The sequence below is a fragment of the Mesocricetus auratus genome, unplaced genomic scaffold (assembly GCF_017639785.1).
Source record: "Mesocricetus auratus isolate SY011 unplaced genomic scaffold, BCM_Maur_2.0 Super-Scaffold_100006, whole genome shotgun sequence".
NCBI lineage: Eukaryota > Metazoa > Chordata > Mammalia > Rodentia > Cricetidae > Mesocricetus > Mesocricetus auratus.
In genome coordinates, this window is record NW_024429190.1 from 99,781,113 (window position 1) to 99,800,959 (window position 19,847).

The 19,847-nt window shown below is 41.6% G+C and overlaps 1 protein-coding gene across 2 annotated transcripts in view; it reads right to left on the reverse strand.

Moving 5' to 3' along the window:
- Hacl1 (2-hydroxyacyl-CoA lyase 1) overlaps positions 1 to 19,847 on the reverse strand; it is a 34,130-nt gene that overhangs the window by 4,405 nt on the left and 9,878 nt on the right. For both annotated transcript variants that reach the window (XM_040747746.1, XM_040747747.1), the window contains 10 exons: positions 18,166 to 18,243; positions 17,083 to 17,177; positions 14,095 to 14,207; positions 10,965 to 11,100; positions 9,464 to 9,569; positions 8,313 to 8,396; positions 5,947 to 6,048; positions 3,413 to 3,567; positions 2,437 to 2,595; positions 1,197 to 1,304 (listed from right to left, as the gene is read on the reverse strand). In XM_040747746.1, the coding sequence (XP_040603680.1) occupies positions 1,197 to 1,304; positions 2,437 to 2,595; positions 3,413 to 3,567; positions 5,947 to 6,048; positions 8,313 to 8,396; positions 9,464 to 9,569; positions 10,965 to 11,100; positions 14,095 to 14,207; positions 17,083 to 17,177; positions 18,166 to 18,243 (1,136 nt within the window). The remainder of the gene's footprint in view (positions 1 to 1,196; positions 1,305 to 2,436; positions 2,596 to 3,412; positions 3,568 to 5,946; positions 6,049 to 8,312; positions 8,397 to 9,463; positions 9,570 to 10,964; positions 11,101 to 14,094; positions 14,208 to 17,082; positions 17,178 to 18,165; positions 18,244 to 19,847) is intronic.

Sequence of the window (19,847 nt, forward strand, 5' to 3'; positions counted from 1 at the left end):
GAGGTTTCAAAACACTATGCCATTCCCAGTGTGCTCTCTCTGCCTCTCTCACAGACTCTAGACTAACAGCTGGGGATCCTGCAAGGGACCGAAACAGGCCCTCTGACTGTGGGCGACAGTTGTGAAGGTTGGTCTGTTTGTGGATCCCTGGCGGTTGGACCAGGATCTATGCCTAGTGCATGAGCTGGCTTTTGGAAGCCCATTCCATACGGTGGGATCCTTGATATGGGGGGAGGGGTCTTTGTCCTGCCTCAACTGAATGTGCCAGGCTTTGCTGACTGCCCTTGGGGCCTTGGGGGCCTTACCCTGTCTGAGGAGTGGGTGGGGTGGGTTACAGGGCAGTGGGGGAAGGGGAGGAGGTGGAACTGTGGTTGGTATGTAAAACCAACTAAAGAACGAAAATATTAAAAATGTGAGCTCCACTGTTGCTCCAGTGCCATGCCTTCGCCCCATCATCATAACTGTGGCCCTCTAGGGCTGTCGTCCAGCTGAACTCTGCTTATATATAAGTTGCCTTGGTCATAGTGTTTATCACAACACTGAAAAGTAGTTAGTACAAATGGTTATGGAAAAACATTTCCTGGAACTCTTCTCTATCCTCAGCTTTCTCGGTGATTTTTATTTGTCAATCCCATGGCAGTTCTAACAGTCTTCGTTTGACTCTGCCATCAGATGACGAAGGGTTAGCCTTGCGGGAAAGAAAGGAAGGTCTGTAAATGACAAGTGACATGCCAGCTCCCGTGAAGGCTGACACCCAAGCAGCTGGGCATGTCTCGAGGGTGTTCTCGGAACTGGATCACTTGAGTGGGAAGACCCACCTCGGGGCCACACCTCCCCAGGGCAGTCCTCATGACAGGACGCGACAGAAGGAAAGCTGGTCTCGTCTGCTTGCCCTCACTCTGGATTAATACAGCATCAACAGTCCTCCCTGGTATAAATAACAGCACTGTTGCTGCCCTAGTGTAGACATCGCAGATTGTGATCTGAGTCCTCAGTGGCTCCCTGATGTAAACAATCATGGGTAGTTGTATAAAAAGGGACCATGAAGAGGAGGCTTCTGCCCTTTAAAAGGGCTGACAAACTAACCAGTTTATAGCATGTAGGCACATTCCAATCCAGCAAACTTCTAAAAGACAGACTAAATATCCAACAGAATGTAACTATGCATTGTTGTTACAGAATGTAACTATACTCACGCTGTAACAGCTTCTTGAAAATTTAACGTTTTTTCCCAAGTGTCTGCATCCAAACCTTGGTAGATTCCATTATTGTTTACAACCAAGAGTATGATTGGCAAGTTGTACCTAAAAGTAAAAGTAAACTATGAAGACATCATTCTTTCTAAAGCAATTTCTTTTCTTAAAACTGAAACTTTTACTTAAAATAGACATTTTAATAAGTTTTTTCAATATTAAGAAGGAAATTAGGCATTTCTTATCCTAATAAAAAACCTCAAGCCATGATAGAAGCATCGCAGCTGTAGGATGTATTCAAGACTAGGGGCTGGTAGTCTGCTTAGCTATGGACCTGAAATCACTAACCTTTTCCAGACAGTTACAAGGGAAACACCTTCTCCATTCCCTACCCTCCCAGGCCTATTTGTACACAGTTCCCAGGACACTGTCTGAAGAGTCTCATCCTGTTGCTGAGTGCCTCAATGACAGTCAGCTCACGCTGGACGCTGTGACAGACACAGCCACTAATCCCCAGTCTGCATCTCAATCACAGCAGCAAGGCATGATCAGTACAGAACACAAGCATCCAAATGTCTCAAGCAGTAGAGCAAAGATGGAAAGCATATATGTATGCATGTATGTATGTCATACACCCCCCCCCCCGGTGAGGGCTTGTGGTAACGACAAAACTAAATAACATGAATGCGCCAACTATTTGTTCTCCAAGCTAGAAGAGACTTATCACCCTCTAAAAGGCTAAATTCTCTTCATACATCATCTTTTTGGCATATGTCAAGTGGTTGACAATACAGACTTCTAACAGACGGTGCTTCCCCTAACACACGGGTTCATGTAGCCCAGGCTGGCCTTGACCTTGTTATGCGGCTGAGGATAACCTTGAACTCCAGATCCTTCTGCCTTCACTGCCATCTCTAACCCCAATGCTGGGATTACAGGAGTGCATTGCCAAGCCTGGTTTGACCTTGTTGGTTTTATATACGAAAGCTTTGAAAGTCCCAAAACACGTCTCACAAAAACCCTGCTAAGAGCACTATACAGAACAGTTTCATTATAACTTAAATACGCCTGGGGAAAGTGTTTGGGGGAGTCCTCATGCTGATAGAGTGGGGGTTTGTACAAGAAAGTTTGTAACTAGGAACCTCAAAACACTGCTGTGCCAGGACACCTGTTTGTGAAGCAAGTAAGAATTATAGATTCTCATATTTATGAGTGTAAGATGCTATGATTTATGCTGTCTTACCTGCAGATGGTTTCCACTTCCATGCCAGAAAATCCGAAAGCACTGTCTCCTTCCACACAGATGACCCGCTTCCCAGGACTTCTGTCTCTAGCCACTACAGCAGCTGCAATAGCAAACCCCAAACCAACGCCCATTGTTCCAAAGGTACCAGCATCCAGCCTGTTAGGAGCAAAGCCAAGATCAAACAGTCTTGCACAGGTCACACAGGGTAGAGAGGGCACGAACCTTTCAGTCTATATGGAAAAGCTTAATAGACATTTTTCTTTAATATAAACTTTTGGGAATATAAGGAAGGAATTTGTTAAGGATAGTGGCATGAAAGGAAAAAGTCACTCAAAATTGCTTAGATGAATGCAAATATAATCTTAGAACACTGAGAACAGAAATCATTACATTATACCAAGAATTATGAAGCATTAAAAGTATAAAACTATAAAATCTCACTTAAAAATATACTTGAGACAGGTGGTGGTGGTGGTGCACATCTTTAATCCCAGCACTTGGGAGGCAGAGGCAAGTGAATCTCTCTGAGTTTGAGGCCAGCCTGGTCTACAGAGTGAGTTTCAGGACAGCCAGGGTTACACAGAGAAACCCTGTCTCAAAAAAACAAAGCAAAACAAGAATACACTTATGTAGGGCTAGAGAGATGGCTCAGAGATTAGGAGCACTTGTTGTTTTTCCAGAAGACCTGAGTTTGATTCCTAGTATCCACATAGAGGCTTACAACTGCCTGTAACTTCAGTGCCAGAGGATCCGAAAACCCTCTTCTGGCCTCTGAGGACACCAGGCAGGCACATACATGTATGCAGGAAAACACACACATAAGATAAACTAAATAAATCTAAAGAAAATTTAAAAATACACTTATGAAATGTTCTTATACACTAGACACATACAGTTCTCAAATATTTTTCTTAATCGGCATTACTGTGGTTTCAAATGAAATTGCACTGTCATTTCTTTCTTAGAGTCTTACCTGTGACGAGGAAGGTAGTTCTGAAGCACAGTCCGGCCAATGTCCATAGTATTTGCTCCCTCGCTTACTATAAAACAGTCTCTGGGCAACTGCTCTTGAACATGGTAGAATACTGTGTAATAATTCATAGGGAGGGATTTTTTGGAAGCTAATTCCTAAAAATAGAGGTAAATATATACTAAATTATATTGGGACATGATGAAAACAACCAATGTCAATAAGCTATTACCAAAGTTATTTTGGAACAATTCAATACCACCAATAAGCTAGAAGATCCCCAAATAGCTGAACAGTGGCTACTGTTTGAACTGTGAACAACCCAGGACCAAGCTAAGAACAATGTCTATAGAGTACAAGTTTGGGACACAATGAATAAGCTGGGGAATTGCCCATGACCTGCTGGTAACCTAGAGATGGCTGAGCAGCACTGGGTCAAACCAACAGAACAATCTCGCCTGACACTCTTAGAAAAACACTGTATTAACTATTTTCAGAACAATTTTACCTGAAGTATGGTCCTAAATTTAAAACTAAAATGCTCTCTTTGGTCCCCAGCTCCCAGCCTCACCTGTCTACCCTGCTCTGCTGGAGGCTTCACCACGATCCAGGAAAGACCCCCACACCCTAGAGCAGACAGGAGCAAACCCCAAGGGGATCCTAGGGACAAGGTGCATTATTTACAGTAACAGAAAACAGAACTGAGACTGACTCTTGGCAGTAGAAATAGTCACCGATTAAGATTTTCCTGCATCGTGGAGTTAGCCACATCAGTTCTGCTATAATGTTTGGTGGAAATTACAAACTTACTCTATGATGACAGATTTCAAATTTGCAAATGTATCATTCTATCAGGAGGAAATCCTAGGTTGGGCTGGAGAGATAGTTCAGTGGTCAAGGGCACTTGTGGCAATACTCTGCTTATATCTAACAAGTAAAGTTTGCCTGAAGATCAGAGTGCAAAACCAGCCACAGTCATAGAGGCCAGGCAGTGGTGGTGCACAACTTTAAGCCCAGCACTCGGGAGATAGAGGCAGACGGATCTCTGTGAGTTCAAGGCCACACTGAGCTACACAAAATTGGCCAGTCTAAAAGAGAAACAGAGCTCACACAAAGATGATCTCAGCACTTGGGATTCCACACATTTAATCCCAGCACTAGAGAGGACTAAACAGCAGGAGGAGACAGCTCAGTGCAGTCTGAGGTTTGATGGAGACAGATGCAGTCTAGAGATGAGTCTGAGGTTCAGCGGATCGCCCTTTGGTCTGAGCATTGGCAGAGGTGAGAACTCTAGTGGCGGACACTTTGTTTCTCTGATCTTCAGCTTTAACCCCAATGTCTGTCTCTGCATTTTATTATTTGTGATACAGGCACTTGCTCTTACAGAGGACTCAGGATGGGCTCCCTGCACACATATGGTAGTTCACAACTATCCAAAATTTCAGTTCCACCTTACCTCCGAGGGCACTAGGCACCCATGGTACACATATATACATACTTACAAAAAATAAAATGAATTAACTTAAACAGAAGAAACCCTAGGTGTATACTGAACACTGCACCCAAGATACACATGAATACACAAAACAGTAAAAAGAAGAAAATCCAACATCTCATCTGACAGTCAAAGAGAAGTGCTTATTTACAATGATGCTAACAGAAAACACCAACACCGCCAAAGTAACTCACTGTAATACTGACTGGTAAGGATTAGTGGTGATTTCAAAACTCTCCAAACCTTCATTATGAGGCAAAGTCACAAGGGCAGACGTGAAAGCTGCAAGAGTTTCCAGCGGCGACAGAAAAGATAAGTGGCAGTGTGTGGGGGTAGATCATATACACGGATCAAACTTCCCACTTTACTGAAGGAACTAACTGTTTATTACACCCACATGCCTTGAAACTTTAGCGCAGATAACCATATCTAACATGCCCTAGGATGTAAGGTGACATTTCTGCATCAATTTTTCTATGCCCTAGGATTTAACTGTGATATTATCGACCAAAATCAAACTGAAAACTTTGCAAGGACAGACTGCTTTTTTCTATCACTTCACTGCAACTCAAGAACCATAACCCTCTGGATGCTCAATTATGCAAGGAGCTTGAGGCCTTTTTCAAGGTAAAGTACAAACATCCACATGGGCATACACATGTTTTTTTCTTAACTGTTTACATGGTTGAAACTTTAATATCTTTCTTTTTCCAACATTGGGTTTCTCTGTGTAGCTCTGGTTGTCCTGTAACTCACTCTGTAGACCAGGCTGGTCTTGAACTCACAGAGCTCCGTCTGCCTCTGCCTCCTGAGTGCTGGGATGGAAGGCGTGCCCAGCATGCCTGGCTTCACTACCAGTTTTCACGGGCTCTGATCTGACTTCTGGTTTGTGGCTCTCTTGAGAGCTGTGCCCAGCAGCACCCTTGCTGATCCCTAAGCATACACAATGCTGTGCTTCCTAAAACTGCCTAGGCCTCACTACGGGAGGACCAAGCGACTCCCCAACCTGCAGGGTCTTGAGTGCCAAGTGGCCCCACGTTACCTTGGAAACAGCTTCATTGCTCTTCATTTTCTCTCTCAGAGTCTCCCACCACCTGCTGTCTGTGGGGAACTGCCATGGGGTTTTGTCAAACTGTTCCAAAAGCTAAAAACAAGAAAACAAAACCAAAAAGCTTTTCTCTCCTGTGTAAAGTCACCTTTCCTAAAGAAGGACAGTCACTGCGCTCTTCTCTCCTGTGTAAAGTCACCTTCCTAAAGAAGGACAGTCACTGCTCTCTTCTCTCCTGTGTAAAGTCACCTTCCTAAAGAAGGACAGTCACTGCTCTCTTCTCTCCTGTGTAAAGTCACCTTTCCTAAAGAAGGACAGTCACTGCTCTCTTCTCTCCTGTGTAGAGTCACCTTCCTAAAGAAGGACAGTCACTGCTGTCTTCTCTCCTGTGTAGAGTCACCTTCCTAAAGAAGGACAGTCACTGCTCTCTTCTCTCCTGTGTAAAGTCACCTTCCTAAAGAAGGACAGTCACTGCTCTCTTCTCTCCTGTGTAGAGTTACCTTCCTAAAGAAGGACAGTCACTGCTCTCTTCTCTCCTGTGTAAAGTCACCTTCCTAAAGAAGGACAGTCACTGCTCTCTTCTCTCCTGTGTAAAGTCACCTTCCTAAAGAAGGACAGTCACTGCTCTCTTCTCTCCTGTGTAGAGTTACCTTCCTAAAGAAGGACAGTCACTGCTCTCTTCTCTCCTGTGTAAAGTCACCTTCCTAAAGAAGGACAGTCACTGCTCTCTTCTCTCCTGTGTAGAGTCACCTTCCTAAAGAAGGACAGTCACTGCTCTCTTCTCTCCTGTGTAGAGTCACCTTCCTAAAGAAGGACAGTCACTGCTCTCTTCTCTCCTGTGTAGAGTCACCTTCCTAAAGAAGGACAGTCACTGCTCTCTTCTCTCCTGTGTAAAGTCACCTTCCTAAAGAAGGACAGTCACTGCTCTCTTCTCTCCTGTGTAAAGTCACCTTCCTAAAGAAGGACAGTCACTGCTCTCTTCTCTCCTGTGTAAAGTCACCTTCCTAAAGAAGGACAGTCACTGCTCTCTTCTCTCCTGTGTAAAGTCACCTTCCTAAAGAAGGACAGTCACTGCTCTCTTCTCTCCTGTGTAAAGTCACCTTCCTAAAGAAGGACAGTCACTGCTCTCTTCTCTCCTGTGTAAAGTCACCTTCCTAAAGAAGGACAGTCACTGCTCTCTTCTCTCCTGTGTAAAGTCACCTTCCTAAAGAAGGACAGTCACTGCTCTCTTCTCTCCTGTGTAGAGTCACCTTCCTAAAGAAGGACAGTCACTGCTCTCTTCTCTCCTGTGTAAAGTCACCTTCCTAAAGAAGGACAGTCACTGCTCTCTTCTCTCCTGTGTAAAGTCACCTTCCTAAAGAAGGACAGTCACTGCTCTCTTCTCTCCTGTGTAAAGTCACCTTCCTAAAGAAGGACAGTCACTGCTCTCTTCTCTCCTGTGTAGAGTCACCTTCCTAAAGAAGGACAGTCACTGCTCTCTTCTCTCCTGTGTAAAGTCACCTTCCTAAAGAAGGACAGTCACTGCTCTCTTCTCTCCTGTGTAAAGTCACCTTCCTAAAGAAGGACAGTCACTGCTGTCTTCTCTCCTGTGTAAAGTCACCTTCCTAAAGAAGGACAGTCACTGCTGTCTTCTCTCCTGTGTAAAGTCACCTTCCTAAAGAAGGACAGTCACTGCTGTCTTCTCTCCTGTGTAGAGTCACCTTCCTAAAGAAGGACAGTCACTGCTCTGCTCTGCGCTTTGCCTGGCTCCCTCTTCTTTTCTCCTTCAGTGAGGGCGAGCAGCTGACGGGGGGGGATGGTGAGCAAGTGACACGACCAAGTGCTGAGAGTTACTGCACATGTGACAGGGACTGCATCTGCTCCTCAATGCTGAGCACTCAAGATAAGCAGCATCATACAAATCAAGTGACAAATGTGACCATTTTACCTCCTGCCACAATGATATCTAGAGATTACACATAAGTAGAAAGCCAGACAAGTCCCTGATTATAGCTTGAAGAGTAAAAATCATTTTAGTACCTAAAAAATATACTGTCAGGTTTTTCCATTATATAAGTCAAGTTTAACTAAAGCCATATTGTAATTTTTTCAGAAAGCAGGCAGGACTCTACTTACTGAATTCTGGTTTGAATGACCTTAAATTTTCATGATATTAAATTAGTGTTCTAAAATGCTTGGCTTCCACAAATTTCAACAATGTACAAGAAGCTGAATTTACTAAGTCCCAAAGTTAAAGTTAGTTTTCTATCATAAACTTAGTTTAAAACTGATGTCACTAGACATGCCACCAACTAAATCAAGAGAAATCCAGAGTTGACTGCCCGCAGAGACCAAAACTAAAACTCAGAGAAAGGCTTTACCTGTTTAGAAACAGCATTTATGTCTCCCAGCAAAGTCACAGAAGGTCTTACATTATTCCCCAATTCTTCTGCACAGATATCAATCTAAAAAAGAGAAAAACCTGAAGTACAAGCCATGTTTGGTCTTTTTTTGTTTTGAACAAACTTTAAAAATGATTTTTATCTTACAATCTATTTTCTGTGCATGAGTGTTTTGCCTGCATGTATGTCGGCATATCACATGTGTGCCTGGTAAGCAAAGAAGGCAGAAGAGAGCATTAAGTACTTTAGACAGGAGTAACAGATGGTTGTGAGCTGCCATGCAATGCTGAGAATTGAACCCTGGTCCTCTGGAAGAGCAGCAAGCTCTTAAAAACCTTTAAGAAAGGCTGTTGCAGCCAGTGGTGGTGAAGCCTTTAATCCTGCACTTGGGAGGCAGAGGCAGGTGGAGCTCTGAGTTCCAGGCCAGCCTGGTCTACAAAGTGAGTTCCAGGACAGCTGGGACTACACAGAGAAACCCTGTCTGGAAAAACAAAAACAAAAACAAAACAAAAGAAACAAACAAAAAAATTAGAAATAAAAAATACAGCCAAACAACAACAAAAACTTGAGAAGGGCTAGAGAGATGACTCAGAAGTTAAGATCCCTGGCTGCTCTTTGAGGACCTCAGCTGAGTCCCAGCACTCTCCGGGAGGCTCACAATCATCTGTTACCCTGTTGCATGGTATGTGGTGCCCTCTTGTGGCCTCAGCAGGTGCCAGGCACATACATGTAGTGTCACAGCACAGGTTAGGGTACTTCCCAGACATTCAGGTTGAAGGCAGTGAAAGCACTTAGAGATTTCCAAAGGCTGACAGAAGTTTGGCATCTAAGAGAAAAATTCACCTCCTCACAAGGCTGAGGGTGTGACTTCAGTCTACCACCCCCCTTAAGCCCCTCTTTTTCTGTCTTTAAATACACCCCAACTGTGAAGAGGTAAATTATGCTTTTCAAAGTGTTTCAAACGTAACCTTGAGAGCTTTTCTCATTAGAATTAGCACAAGACACTTTGTAGGTTTGGTACCTGTAATTAAGTTAGGTAATTTGTGAAATCTATTTCTGTGAGAGAAAGGGTTCTTCACAAAAGCCCAGGAGAACAAAGAAGCACAGAGCTGATCCGAGGCCCTCAGTACCTGAATAAACTTCACATCTGCCTGGTATCTTGGAGGCAGTCCAAAATGTAATATCCAGTTTAGTCTCGCACCAAATAACACAATCACATCAGCAAACTGCAAAGCCCTATATAAAAAGAAAGAAAAACACTTAACAAGAACAACAAACATACTGATGATTTTTGCTTGAACTGTTATAAAATATTTTTGAAGTCTAAATAATTTGCAGCTTCTAGAGTAAGTTAAAATAGTTTGGAAGACTGGGAGATGGCTCAGTGACAATGCTTGCTGCGCAGGCATCAGGACCTGAGTTTGGACCCTCAGTAAAGACTGACTGCTGTGGTGCAGTCCCCACCTGGACACTGGGGTGGGCCAGGTGGGGAGAGGCAGAAGCCAGGTGCCTCGTCAAACTGGCAAGCTTAAGGCTCAGTGAGAGACCCTGTCTCCCAGCTAAGGGGGAATGTGACTGAGAAGAAGCCTAAGGACGCTTTGGCATTCACACCTGCATGTGTGCACCTCCCCCAAGACATACCCCATCTCACACACACACAAGGACATAATATGCTGCTGTTTTGTTTTGTTTTGAAGATAGGATATTGGTTTGTTTTATTTTTTTAACAACTTGTGATCCTCTTCCCTCGGCCTCCAAATGCTGGGGTTACATGTATGCACTATTACATGTATGCACTATTACATGTATGCACTATTACATGTATGCACTATTACGCCTCGGTAGGTTTTGGTTTGTAGGTGTTTCTGGGGATGGAGCCAGGACCTCATGCATGCTAGAAAAGCACCCTGGGGAGCCACACCCAGTCTCCCAACCCCTGTACTTGTATCTCACTGCATACTTCACACTGATTTCTAGGAGTAGAGCACGTATTATAAACATCATTTGTATTCCAGAATCTCACTCTTTTTTCCCCAAGGCACGGTCTCATGTTGCCCAGGTTAGCCTCAAATTCTCTATGTAGGAGGATGACTTCAAACTTCTGATTTTCTTATATCTACCTCCTCAGGGATGGGATTAATGACATGTGCCACCATGCCCAATTTATGCAATGCAGGAGCTGCTAGGTAAGCACTCACCCAACTGAGCTCCATCCTCAGTATGGAAAAGCTTTCTAAAATATCCTATAAGCATTTTCACCTAGTGTCCAAATAACTGAGACCAACTTGTGTTTTCACAAATTTTGAGTAACTTGATCATCTAAATTTGGGTCTTTTGTTTTGTGTAGAATCCAACGATTCTACAGACAGTCCTGTAAGCATATTACTCTAGTATCAGAAGGCAGATATTAGGTAGTATGATTCTAATTGAAGAATTTCTACAAATATTGAAAAAATGGAAATTGGTTAAGATTCCAAACAACTGCCAGGCAGTGATGTGCACACGTTTAGTCCCAGCACTCAGGAGGCAGAGGCAGGAGGATCTCTGAGTTCGAGGTCAGGGCTACAAAGAGAAACCCTGTTTTGAAAAGCCAACAAAACAAAACAAACAAACACCTGGGATACCACGTACCTGGATCTGGCTGCGCTCACACAGTTTGGATGATCGTCAGGGACAACACCCTTCCCCATAGGTGTAGGCAAAAATGGCAAATTGCACTGTTCTACCAGTTTCTTGATACTGTCCTCTGCATGGGAATAAGCAGCACCTACAAGAAATGCAACTCACTGGATGATTCAGTTACACTTGGCACTGAGAACCTCTAACATATCACGTGAATTTGCTTTTAGATGACCCCAAATACTCTCTCTGCATAAGCATCAGCTTGAAAGGAAAACAAATAGTGGTGAGTATTCTGAAGGACTACCTCCTAACGAAAACTGTATCTTGTATCTCCTGCTGCTTTCACTTTCCTGCTTTATGCTTGGGGCCTACTAAACTACTACCCACAATTCCATGAACATAAGTGAGCAGAGAAGACCTTGGCACTGAAAAACTAAGGCTGTACTTTCTCTAATTGCTCTATATTACCTGTAAGCCTCCTCTGCAGTATACTGTGCAGGATGCGTGAGTTTCAAAAGCTCTGCAGATCTCTCTAGAATCTCTATAAGGCTGCACCTGTAACAGGATTACCTGAGTGAGCACATACCTGTTTTACAACTGTGTGCTACAGATAAAACATGTCCTCAATGACATTGAAAGCAACTTACTGTTTTGACAATGTAGGAATAATTTCACTTCTGAAGTCATCATGACCACTATTATTTTTCGTTATTTAATTTTATATTCTTTTGTTGTTGTTTTGGGTTTTTTGAGACAAGAGTTTCTCTATGTAACAGTCCTGGCTGTTCTGGAGCTTGCTTTGTAGACTAGGCTCAGAGATCTGCCTGCATCTATTTCTCGAGTGCTGGGATTAAAGGCGTGTGCCATCACTGCCCAGCTTTAATTTTATATTCTTTAGAGCTAATAGCATGCTGTCCATTTCTCTATGCAATCCTACTAAATAGTACAGTGTACATTCAGATTCAGTATCACACACAGCACTAAAAGGCCATCTTAGAATTGTTTACTATGCACATGCGATGAAAAATAGTCCCTTTTATTTCAGCCAGAAAGTTTCCTTACTCTTTTTCTTGTCTTGATGTCTTTGTATACTCAGTTCTTTCTTCCTGGACTTCCTTTGTTTCCCTTACATACTTGGGGAACTACTGCTTTTTCATGGTACAGCTGTGGGTATCATGTCTGGATTCTTTTTCCCAACGCCCATACAAAAAAAACTCCCTCTCTTGAGCATGAGGACTCAAGTCTGGATCTAGGCATAGTGGTCACACATCTGTAGCCCTAGCACTGGAGAGCCCAGACCCAAGGATGGTGGCACATATGTAATCCTAGCATGGGAAAAGTGCAGACTGGTGGATCCCAGGAATCACTGGCCAGATGCTCTAGCTGCATCGTGAATTCCGGGTTCAGTAAGAGACCCCACCTTTAATGGAAAGCTACAGAAGAAGAGACCTAGTATCAACTTTTGGTATCCACATGCAAGAAAATTACACACATATACCATATACAAGAATTGAAAAGAATTTAAAACTGAACTCCTTTTATCCTCTAAGGAGGCAGAGGCAGGTAGATCTCTGTGAGTTCAAGGCCAGCCTGGTCTACAGAGTAATTTCCAGACAGCTAGGGCTATGTAGAAAGGCACTGTCTCAAAAATAAAAGAAATAGTATTAATAAAAAGTTAAGAATATACTAGCTCAGATGGTGGTGTACACATTTAATCCTAACACTGAAGAGGCAGAGGCAGGTGGATCTCTGTGATTTCGAGGACAGTGTGGTCTACATAGTAAGTTCTAGGCCAGTCAGGAATATAGAGAGAGACCCTGTCTCAAACAAAACAAAATCAAACAAAACAGCAGCATACTGTACTTATTTGTTAGCAAGTGCATTCCCTTTGGATAGAAATTATTATTTCACTGTATCCTTCATGAATATTTCCTACAGCTGCTGCCTTATTGTAGGCACTAGTCAGTAAATGCTTTTCAAGGAAGAATGAAAACTAGAATTCACCTCGAATCTTTGCTATTAATTATATCCTATTTAGGCAGCTGCTATCCTTTGTAAGTCAGGTGATGAGACTCAAAGCAGTTACTTGCCAGTGAAAAACCAATGCATCATACAAAGCCTTGAACTCAGCACTGACCTCAAGATTTTTCCTTCTTTGCTTCTCTGCCTCTGGAACGAGAACCCAGGGCACAAGAGCAGACATTCTAGTACCGGGCTACACCCTCAGTACCACCACCTTCTTAAGACTATCTCCAGTTTCTCTACAGTTGGCTCCTAGAAGGTGATACTTGATGAGCATAGTCATAGGTAGTCCTATTGGTTCTAGAGCAGCAAGCAGATACAAGAATGTATTCCCAACCTTGCCTATAACCACCCTTTTTGGAGGTCAAGGCAGGACAATGGTGAGTTCAAAATCAGCCCAGGGTACATGGTAAGTTTGAGGCAAACCTGAGCTATGTAGGAAATCCTGTCTCAAAAAATAATACAAAATAAAAGAAAGAAGTAAAAACAATAATAATAAATTATTAACAGGAATATAAATTGTTTCTATGGCACCTAAGGAGTAAGCAATTTATCAACTGTCCCAAAAGTCTTCCAGATACCCCCACCTTTTAATTTAGTTAGTTCTTTTTGAAGCTCTACCATAAATCCTAACTATGGAAAAAACATTTGCATAAGAATGTTTATTACAGCTACTATAAACAAACATTTGACAGCAAGTGTCAATGTATATCATTCAATGTTAAAATTGTGTTTAAATAATTTTAAGAAAAATAGTTTAGCAAATATAAAACTGTCTATATAACATCATCACAGTATGTAAAATGGACATAAAAATAAATTGCTGAAGGCCAAATCTCTCCTTGGATGGAGAGATTTCTTTTTTCTAAAACTTTTCTAGATTTTCCAAAATATTTCTAATAGAAAAAATACATTTACTTCTAAGTCAAGAAATGAAACTATTCTTTGTAAAAGTGAGGTCTCTGGGTGACTGAGGATAAATTCTGTGATTTGAAAATGGATGAAAAGACCACTTATTCTGATTACAAACACTAGAGCACAAAAAAACAAACAATGAAGATAGTGTCTAAAGAGAGTCAACATTCCCACGGCCTGTGAGTTAGAGCTCTTGTGCTACCTTTCCCGACGATGAGCAGGGGCTGCTTGGCATTTCTAATAACAGATGCTGCCATACATACAGCCGGGGTGTCAGCCATGCTAACTGGAGGTGGCAGGCAGCACTCTTTGTACCTGGAAAGAAAAATGATGCTAAAATTAAGAGAGGCTAGGGGCTAGGAGACTGCTCAACAAGCAAAGGCACTTACTACTAAGTCTGATGACCTGAGGACCCAAGTTCAATCCCTGGACTGGTGGAGGAAGACAGCCGACTCCAGCAAATTGTCCTGTGACCACTAAAGCATGTCGTGTGCACACCTCTAATCCCAGCACTCAGGAGGCAGAGGCAGGTGGTTCTCTGTGAGCCTGGGGCCAGCCTGGTCTACAGAGTGAGTTTCAGGACAGCCAGAGCTTTAAAAAAATATTTGGGGGGCTGGAGAGATGGCTCAGAGGTAAGAGCACTGGCTGCTCTTCCAGAGGTCCTGAGTTCAATTCCCAGCAACCACTTGGTGGCTCACAACCATCTATAATGAGATCTGCAAGCATACATACAGACAAAACACTCATATAGATAAACTATATAAACAAATATTTAAAAACAAAGAGGCAACTTTAAAAATTTCTGTGAAAATTTCAAATTTTACATAAAAAGGTATAATACATATACTTGGCCAGGCATGGTGATACACACTTTTAATTCCAGCACTCAGGACGCAGAGGAAGGCACATCTCTATGAGTTTGAGGCCAGCCTGTTCAACACAGGTGTAGTTCCAGGTCAGTCTGGGATACATAGACCCTACCTAGAAAAATACTCCGAAAACTCAATATGACAATTCAATGAGACTATCACTTTACCATATTTGCATAACTCATACACACAGAGTACCCACCACACTCCCTTGAATCTTTTTAAATTCACTGCAGGAATCAGACCTTTAAAAAGCTTGCAAACACAGCTCTCTAAAAGATGAGGATTTTCTTTTATACAACTATAAAATTCTCATCACATCTAGAAAATCAGAAGTACTCTTTAAAATTATCTAATAGCCAGTCAAATGGTTAATTCATTGACAGAAAATCTGGACCAATAGCATCACAGCAGGAACAGTAAAATGGAAAACAGTAGTAGCTAAAATAGAAAGACTATTACAAACCAGTATGCAATACTATATCCCATTAATTCTCATTTGATGTTCAAAACAACAAGGTAAGGTATTACTGTGAGCTCATTTGCCAGGTTCCAGATGGCAGATGGCAGAGATGCACTGTAGCAGGAGCCTGCTGCCAAAGTCCCTGCTGTTGTCACCTCGACATTCCGTATTCACTCACTAGTAAACTAAGATCATACCAGGTCTTACTACAAGAACTATTACAACCATCATAGTTAAATATTTCTGTATAACAAGTCCTCGCTGTTACATGGCATTTATTCTCACATTTAAAAATTGGGATCTATATTATCCAAATATCTGGACACAAAATAAAAGAGGGGCATTAACCTGAACACAATTGAAAGGAAGGCTGCAGATTTTTAAATCTCCCTAAGGCTCACTATGCTTCATCCCTCAATATTATCCTGTCTGTCATATTCATACACATACACAATAGATGCCCTCATGTCTGTCTCTCACAGACAGAAACTACCCACTACACTGAATACACTGACTACTGTCTGTAGTCACTACATAGCCATTTCCATAATAGCAAAGGCCACAAAACTTGGCATTTAAGAAATAACTTTAAAACAATGAGACATGGTGGGCGGTGGTGGCACACGCCTATAATCCCAGCCCTTGGGAGGTAGAGGCAGGCGGATCTCTGAGTTTGAGGTCATCCTGGTCTACACAGTGAGTTCCAGTCAAGGCTTTGCAGTAAGATGCTGTCTCAACACACACACACACACACACACACACACACACACACACACACACACAACAATGAAGCATGTTATGATGTTCAATAAGAAAACTACAGCAGAAATGCAACATATATGCACAACAGTAAACCCAGTACTTGGGAAGTGCAGGCAAAAGGATTGAGTTTGAAACCAGCTTGGACTATACAATGAAATTCAGTCTTCAAAATCTCTAAATATAAAATTCAACATGTTGACTCAGTATGCATGATAAAAAGGAACGGTACTAAATGTTTAAAATGGATTTCTTAGAGGAAAGGCTTAGAGAAAAGGCTGGAGGAAGACTCAGTGGTCAAGAGTACTTGCTGCTCTTCCTGGACCTCATGAGTGTTCCCAGTACTCACAGCAGGTAGCTTATAATTGCCTGTAACTTCAGCTTCAGGGGATGTGATACCTTCTTCTGTCCTCCACAGACACCCCTACACGTGTGGCGCGCGCGCGCGCGCACACACACACACGTATAAATAAATCTTTTTTTTAAAAAGACTTGTTTATACATTTCTGGATTTTCTTAAAATGTTGTTAATAGAAAAAGCATATTTTGTTCCTAAAACTAAAGCAATACCACTTAGGGACTGGATGGACTACAGCAGCATCTGTATCAAGGTGAAAGACAATCAAGTGTGACTTTTCTGTACTTCTTTTCACTCAGTGCTTACTGAAGAAATAAAGTGCAGGACAAATCACAGACACACACTTCAGAACATGTTAAAGCTACATGGGTGCTAGAAAAAACACTTTTTATTCTGAGTCCTAGTAAGTTTTCACCCATCATCCACCTTGGCTTTTGGCTTACAGTAAGATGCTTGTAATAACATATACACTAAGGCAGACACGTATCTGAGGTTACTGGGTGAATAACTTTGAATGAGGAATCACGAAGTTCCAAGTATTTGATTTAGTAATTAAGCCCACAGACAGTTATTAAGTAATCTAAATGAAGAGAACTAAGTCTTCTGGCTAGGATTCAGCTTAATTACAAAATCATCAAAAAATATTGAGACACTTAGAAATTGACACACTGCTAGATAAACTCTTCACAAAGACTAAGTATGATAACACAATGTTAAGGAAGAATTTTGAATAAATCTTACTTTATAGAATTCACATTCCCCTGGAGGGTCACGAAATCTGCAGGAACGTCAATGTAACAAGCGCCTGGACGACCATAGATACTGCTCCTCACTGCCTGTGTTATGACAAACAAGATGCCTCAATTGCCATACTCTTCTCAAAGGCAGTCTAAAAATGTGAAATGAACACTAAGTTTTCTTGAGGTATTCTTAGTTGGATGAAAAAGTCATAATTAAAATTGAAATGTCCTCCATTAACTATATTTTGAAAGATGTGTTCATCTAAAGGGGATGCAGAGTTCCTGTAGGGCTCTGAAATTCATATTCTATTACACTTGAAGAATTTCCACTAGGCTCTGCTTGCTGTTTATGTTGGAACATGAACTTTCACCCACTTCTTAACCTTAATCATTTGGCAGTTTTCAGAAACTGTGACAATGTATTATGTGTCAAATTTTGATTCTGAAATGTGTGGTTTTGAAATAGCTCAAATATGGAGCTGGAGAGATGGCTCAGCGGTTAAGAGCACTGACTGTTCTTCCAGAGGTCCTGAGTTCAATTCCCAGCAACCATATGGTGGATCACAACCACCTTGAATGAGATCTGGTACTCTCTGCTGGCCTATAGGCAGAAAGCTGTATACACAATAAATAAATAAAATTAAAAAAAGAAATAGCTCAAATATAATTTCACATAAAACTCTTGTTAGCTAACATTAATTTACAAGCACTATTTAATTAACTAAACGAGAATCTTATATGCATTCTTCCCAATATTTCTGCAAATGCTTAAGAGATCAGAACCCAAGGGCTTATTATACACTTTGGTTTAACTAAAAAGATAATTTAAGAACTAACATACAGGAGAAACTTTTTCCAAAAATAGCTGACTTTATCTCTATTTCAATAATTAAATATAACGGCAGTGAACATTAGAATGTAAATAGCTCTTTAACAATGTCATTGTTAACAGTCTGGGTATATTGCCATTGTTTTAAGAACAAAAACAGCAGTGCTGAAGGCGTAGCTCTTTAGAGGAGCGCGTGTTTGGCATATATGAGATGCTGGGTCCAATCCCTGAAGAGCTTTTCAGTAAATACTGTACCTTTTCAATAACAACAGGAATATGTTCTATGCTTGTTGGTCGGGCAGAGAACTTGCTATATAATCTGCAAGCTTCAACCTATACAGAAAATGAAGATCATTTCAACTCAGCTCACAATCATATTGCTTTCATAAAGGAAGACAAAACATTAAAGTCATTACTTCTTATTACATTTAGAGGCAAGACAGAAAAATGTGGGTTTTATTTTTATTTGTTTTTTGAGATTACCTCAAAAAATATTCAAACCAGAAAATCCTTCCTCAGGATGATTCTGGAAACAAAACAACACATTATTTTCCTTTCTCAGGTTGTCAAAGCTGAAGATAATATACACCATGCACCATGTACCACAACACAGGCAAACTAGAGTTTAAACAGAAGGGAAGCTGGCCAGGCCTACTAAAGCAGGTGCTCAGTGAGGACTATGTGAATTCACCCGTCCATCTTTCTTTGTCTGCCATCTCTGCTGCGCTTCCTTTCACATATCTGTTGTGGTAACATGGGAGTTGGGGTGCTACCTCTACATTGTCTAACCTACTTGAAGAAACATGGAGAAACTTCCTCTTGATACTTTTCAGTATGAAATCTATGGAAAAGATGACAGCCTTAGTCACACAGGCCTGACAGGCCGAAGATCAGCCTTCAGTTTTCAGATTCTTATGGTCATGTCCTTCAGTTTTAAGAACTTCCAAGAAGAAAAAGATATTTGAATTTTAAATCAAAGTGTGCTTTAATTTTTAATCTAATAAACTTATTACTTTTAGGAAAATATACTTTAATCATTGACATTAATGCTGTGCTCCCTGCTTCATATCAATATTTTTGAAGTAACTTTAAAAACTTACACTTTTATTTCCTCTCTGTGTGTGGTGGTTGAATGACAGTGGCCCCCATAGGCCCACAGGGACTGGCACTGTGTATTAGGATGTGTGGCCCTGTTGGAGGAAGTGTGTCACTGAGATTAGGCTTTGAGGTTTCAAGCACTCAAGCCAGGCCAGTGTCGCTCTGCGCTCCGACTGTCTGAGACCCGGATGTAGAGCTCTCAGCTCCTTCTCCAGCACCCCGTCTGCCCGTACACTACCATGCTTCCTGCCGTGAAGGTAATGAACTCTGACCTGTAAGCCAGCCCCAATTAAAAGTCTTGCTTTATTAGAGCTGCTGTGGTCACGATGTCTCTTCACAGCAATAGACACCCACATAAGACACTGTGTGGAGTGTGGTGGTGATAAGACAACTTGTAGAGCGGAGTCTCCTACCATGTGCTTCTGAGGATGAAATCAGGCCGTCAGGCTTGATGGCAAGTACCCTTACCCACTGGGCTATCTTGCCAGTCCTAAATTTTCTTTTTCTTCTTGTTTTGTTCTGAGATAGGGTTTTGCTTGCCTCAATAGTCTTAGGTTCATGATCTCCCTGCCTCAGCCTCCTGACTGTTGAGAATATTGCTGTGGGCCACCATATCCAAGTCTATACCTAAATTTCCTTTCAATGATTTATCAGTTCTACTTTTCTGGATATATTAGCATCATCTGAATACTTTTGTTACTGTTACAATTATCCAGTGAAACTTTGTTTTTGAAGAGTATAAGGTCATAATTTTTTCATTAACTTATACAAAGGGTAGTGTTTTATATCAGTTTACGTTACAAAATTCTCTGAAACTTTGAGTATGGCTCAGTGGTAGA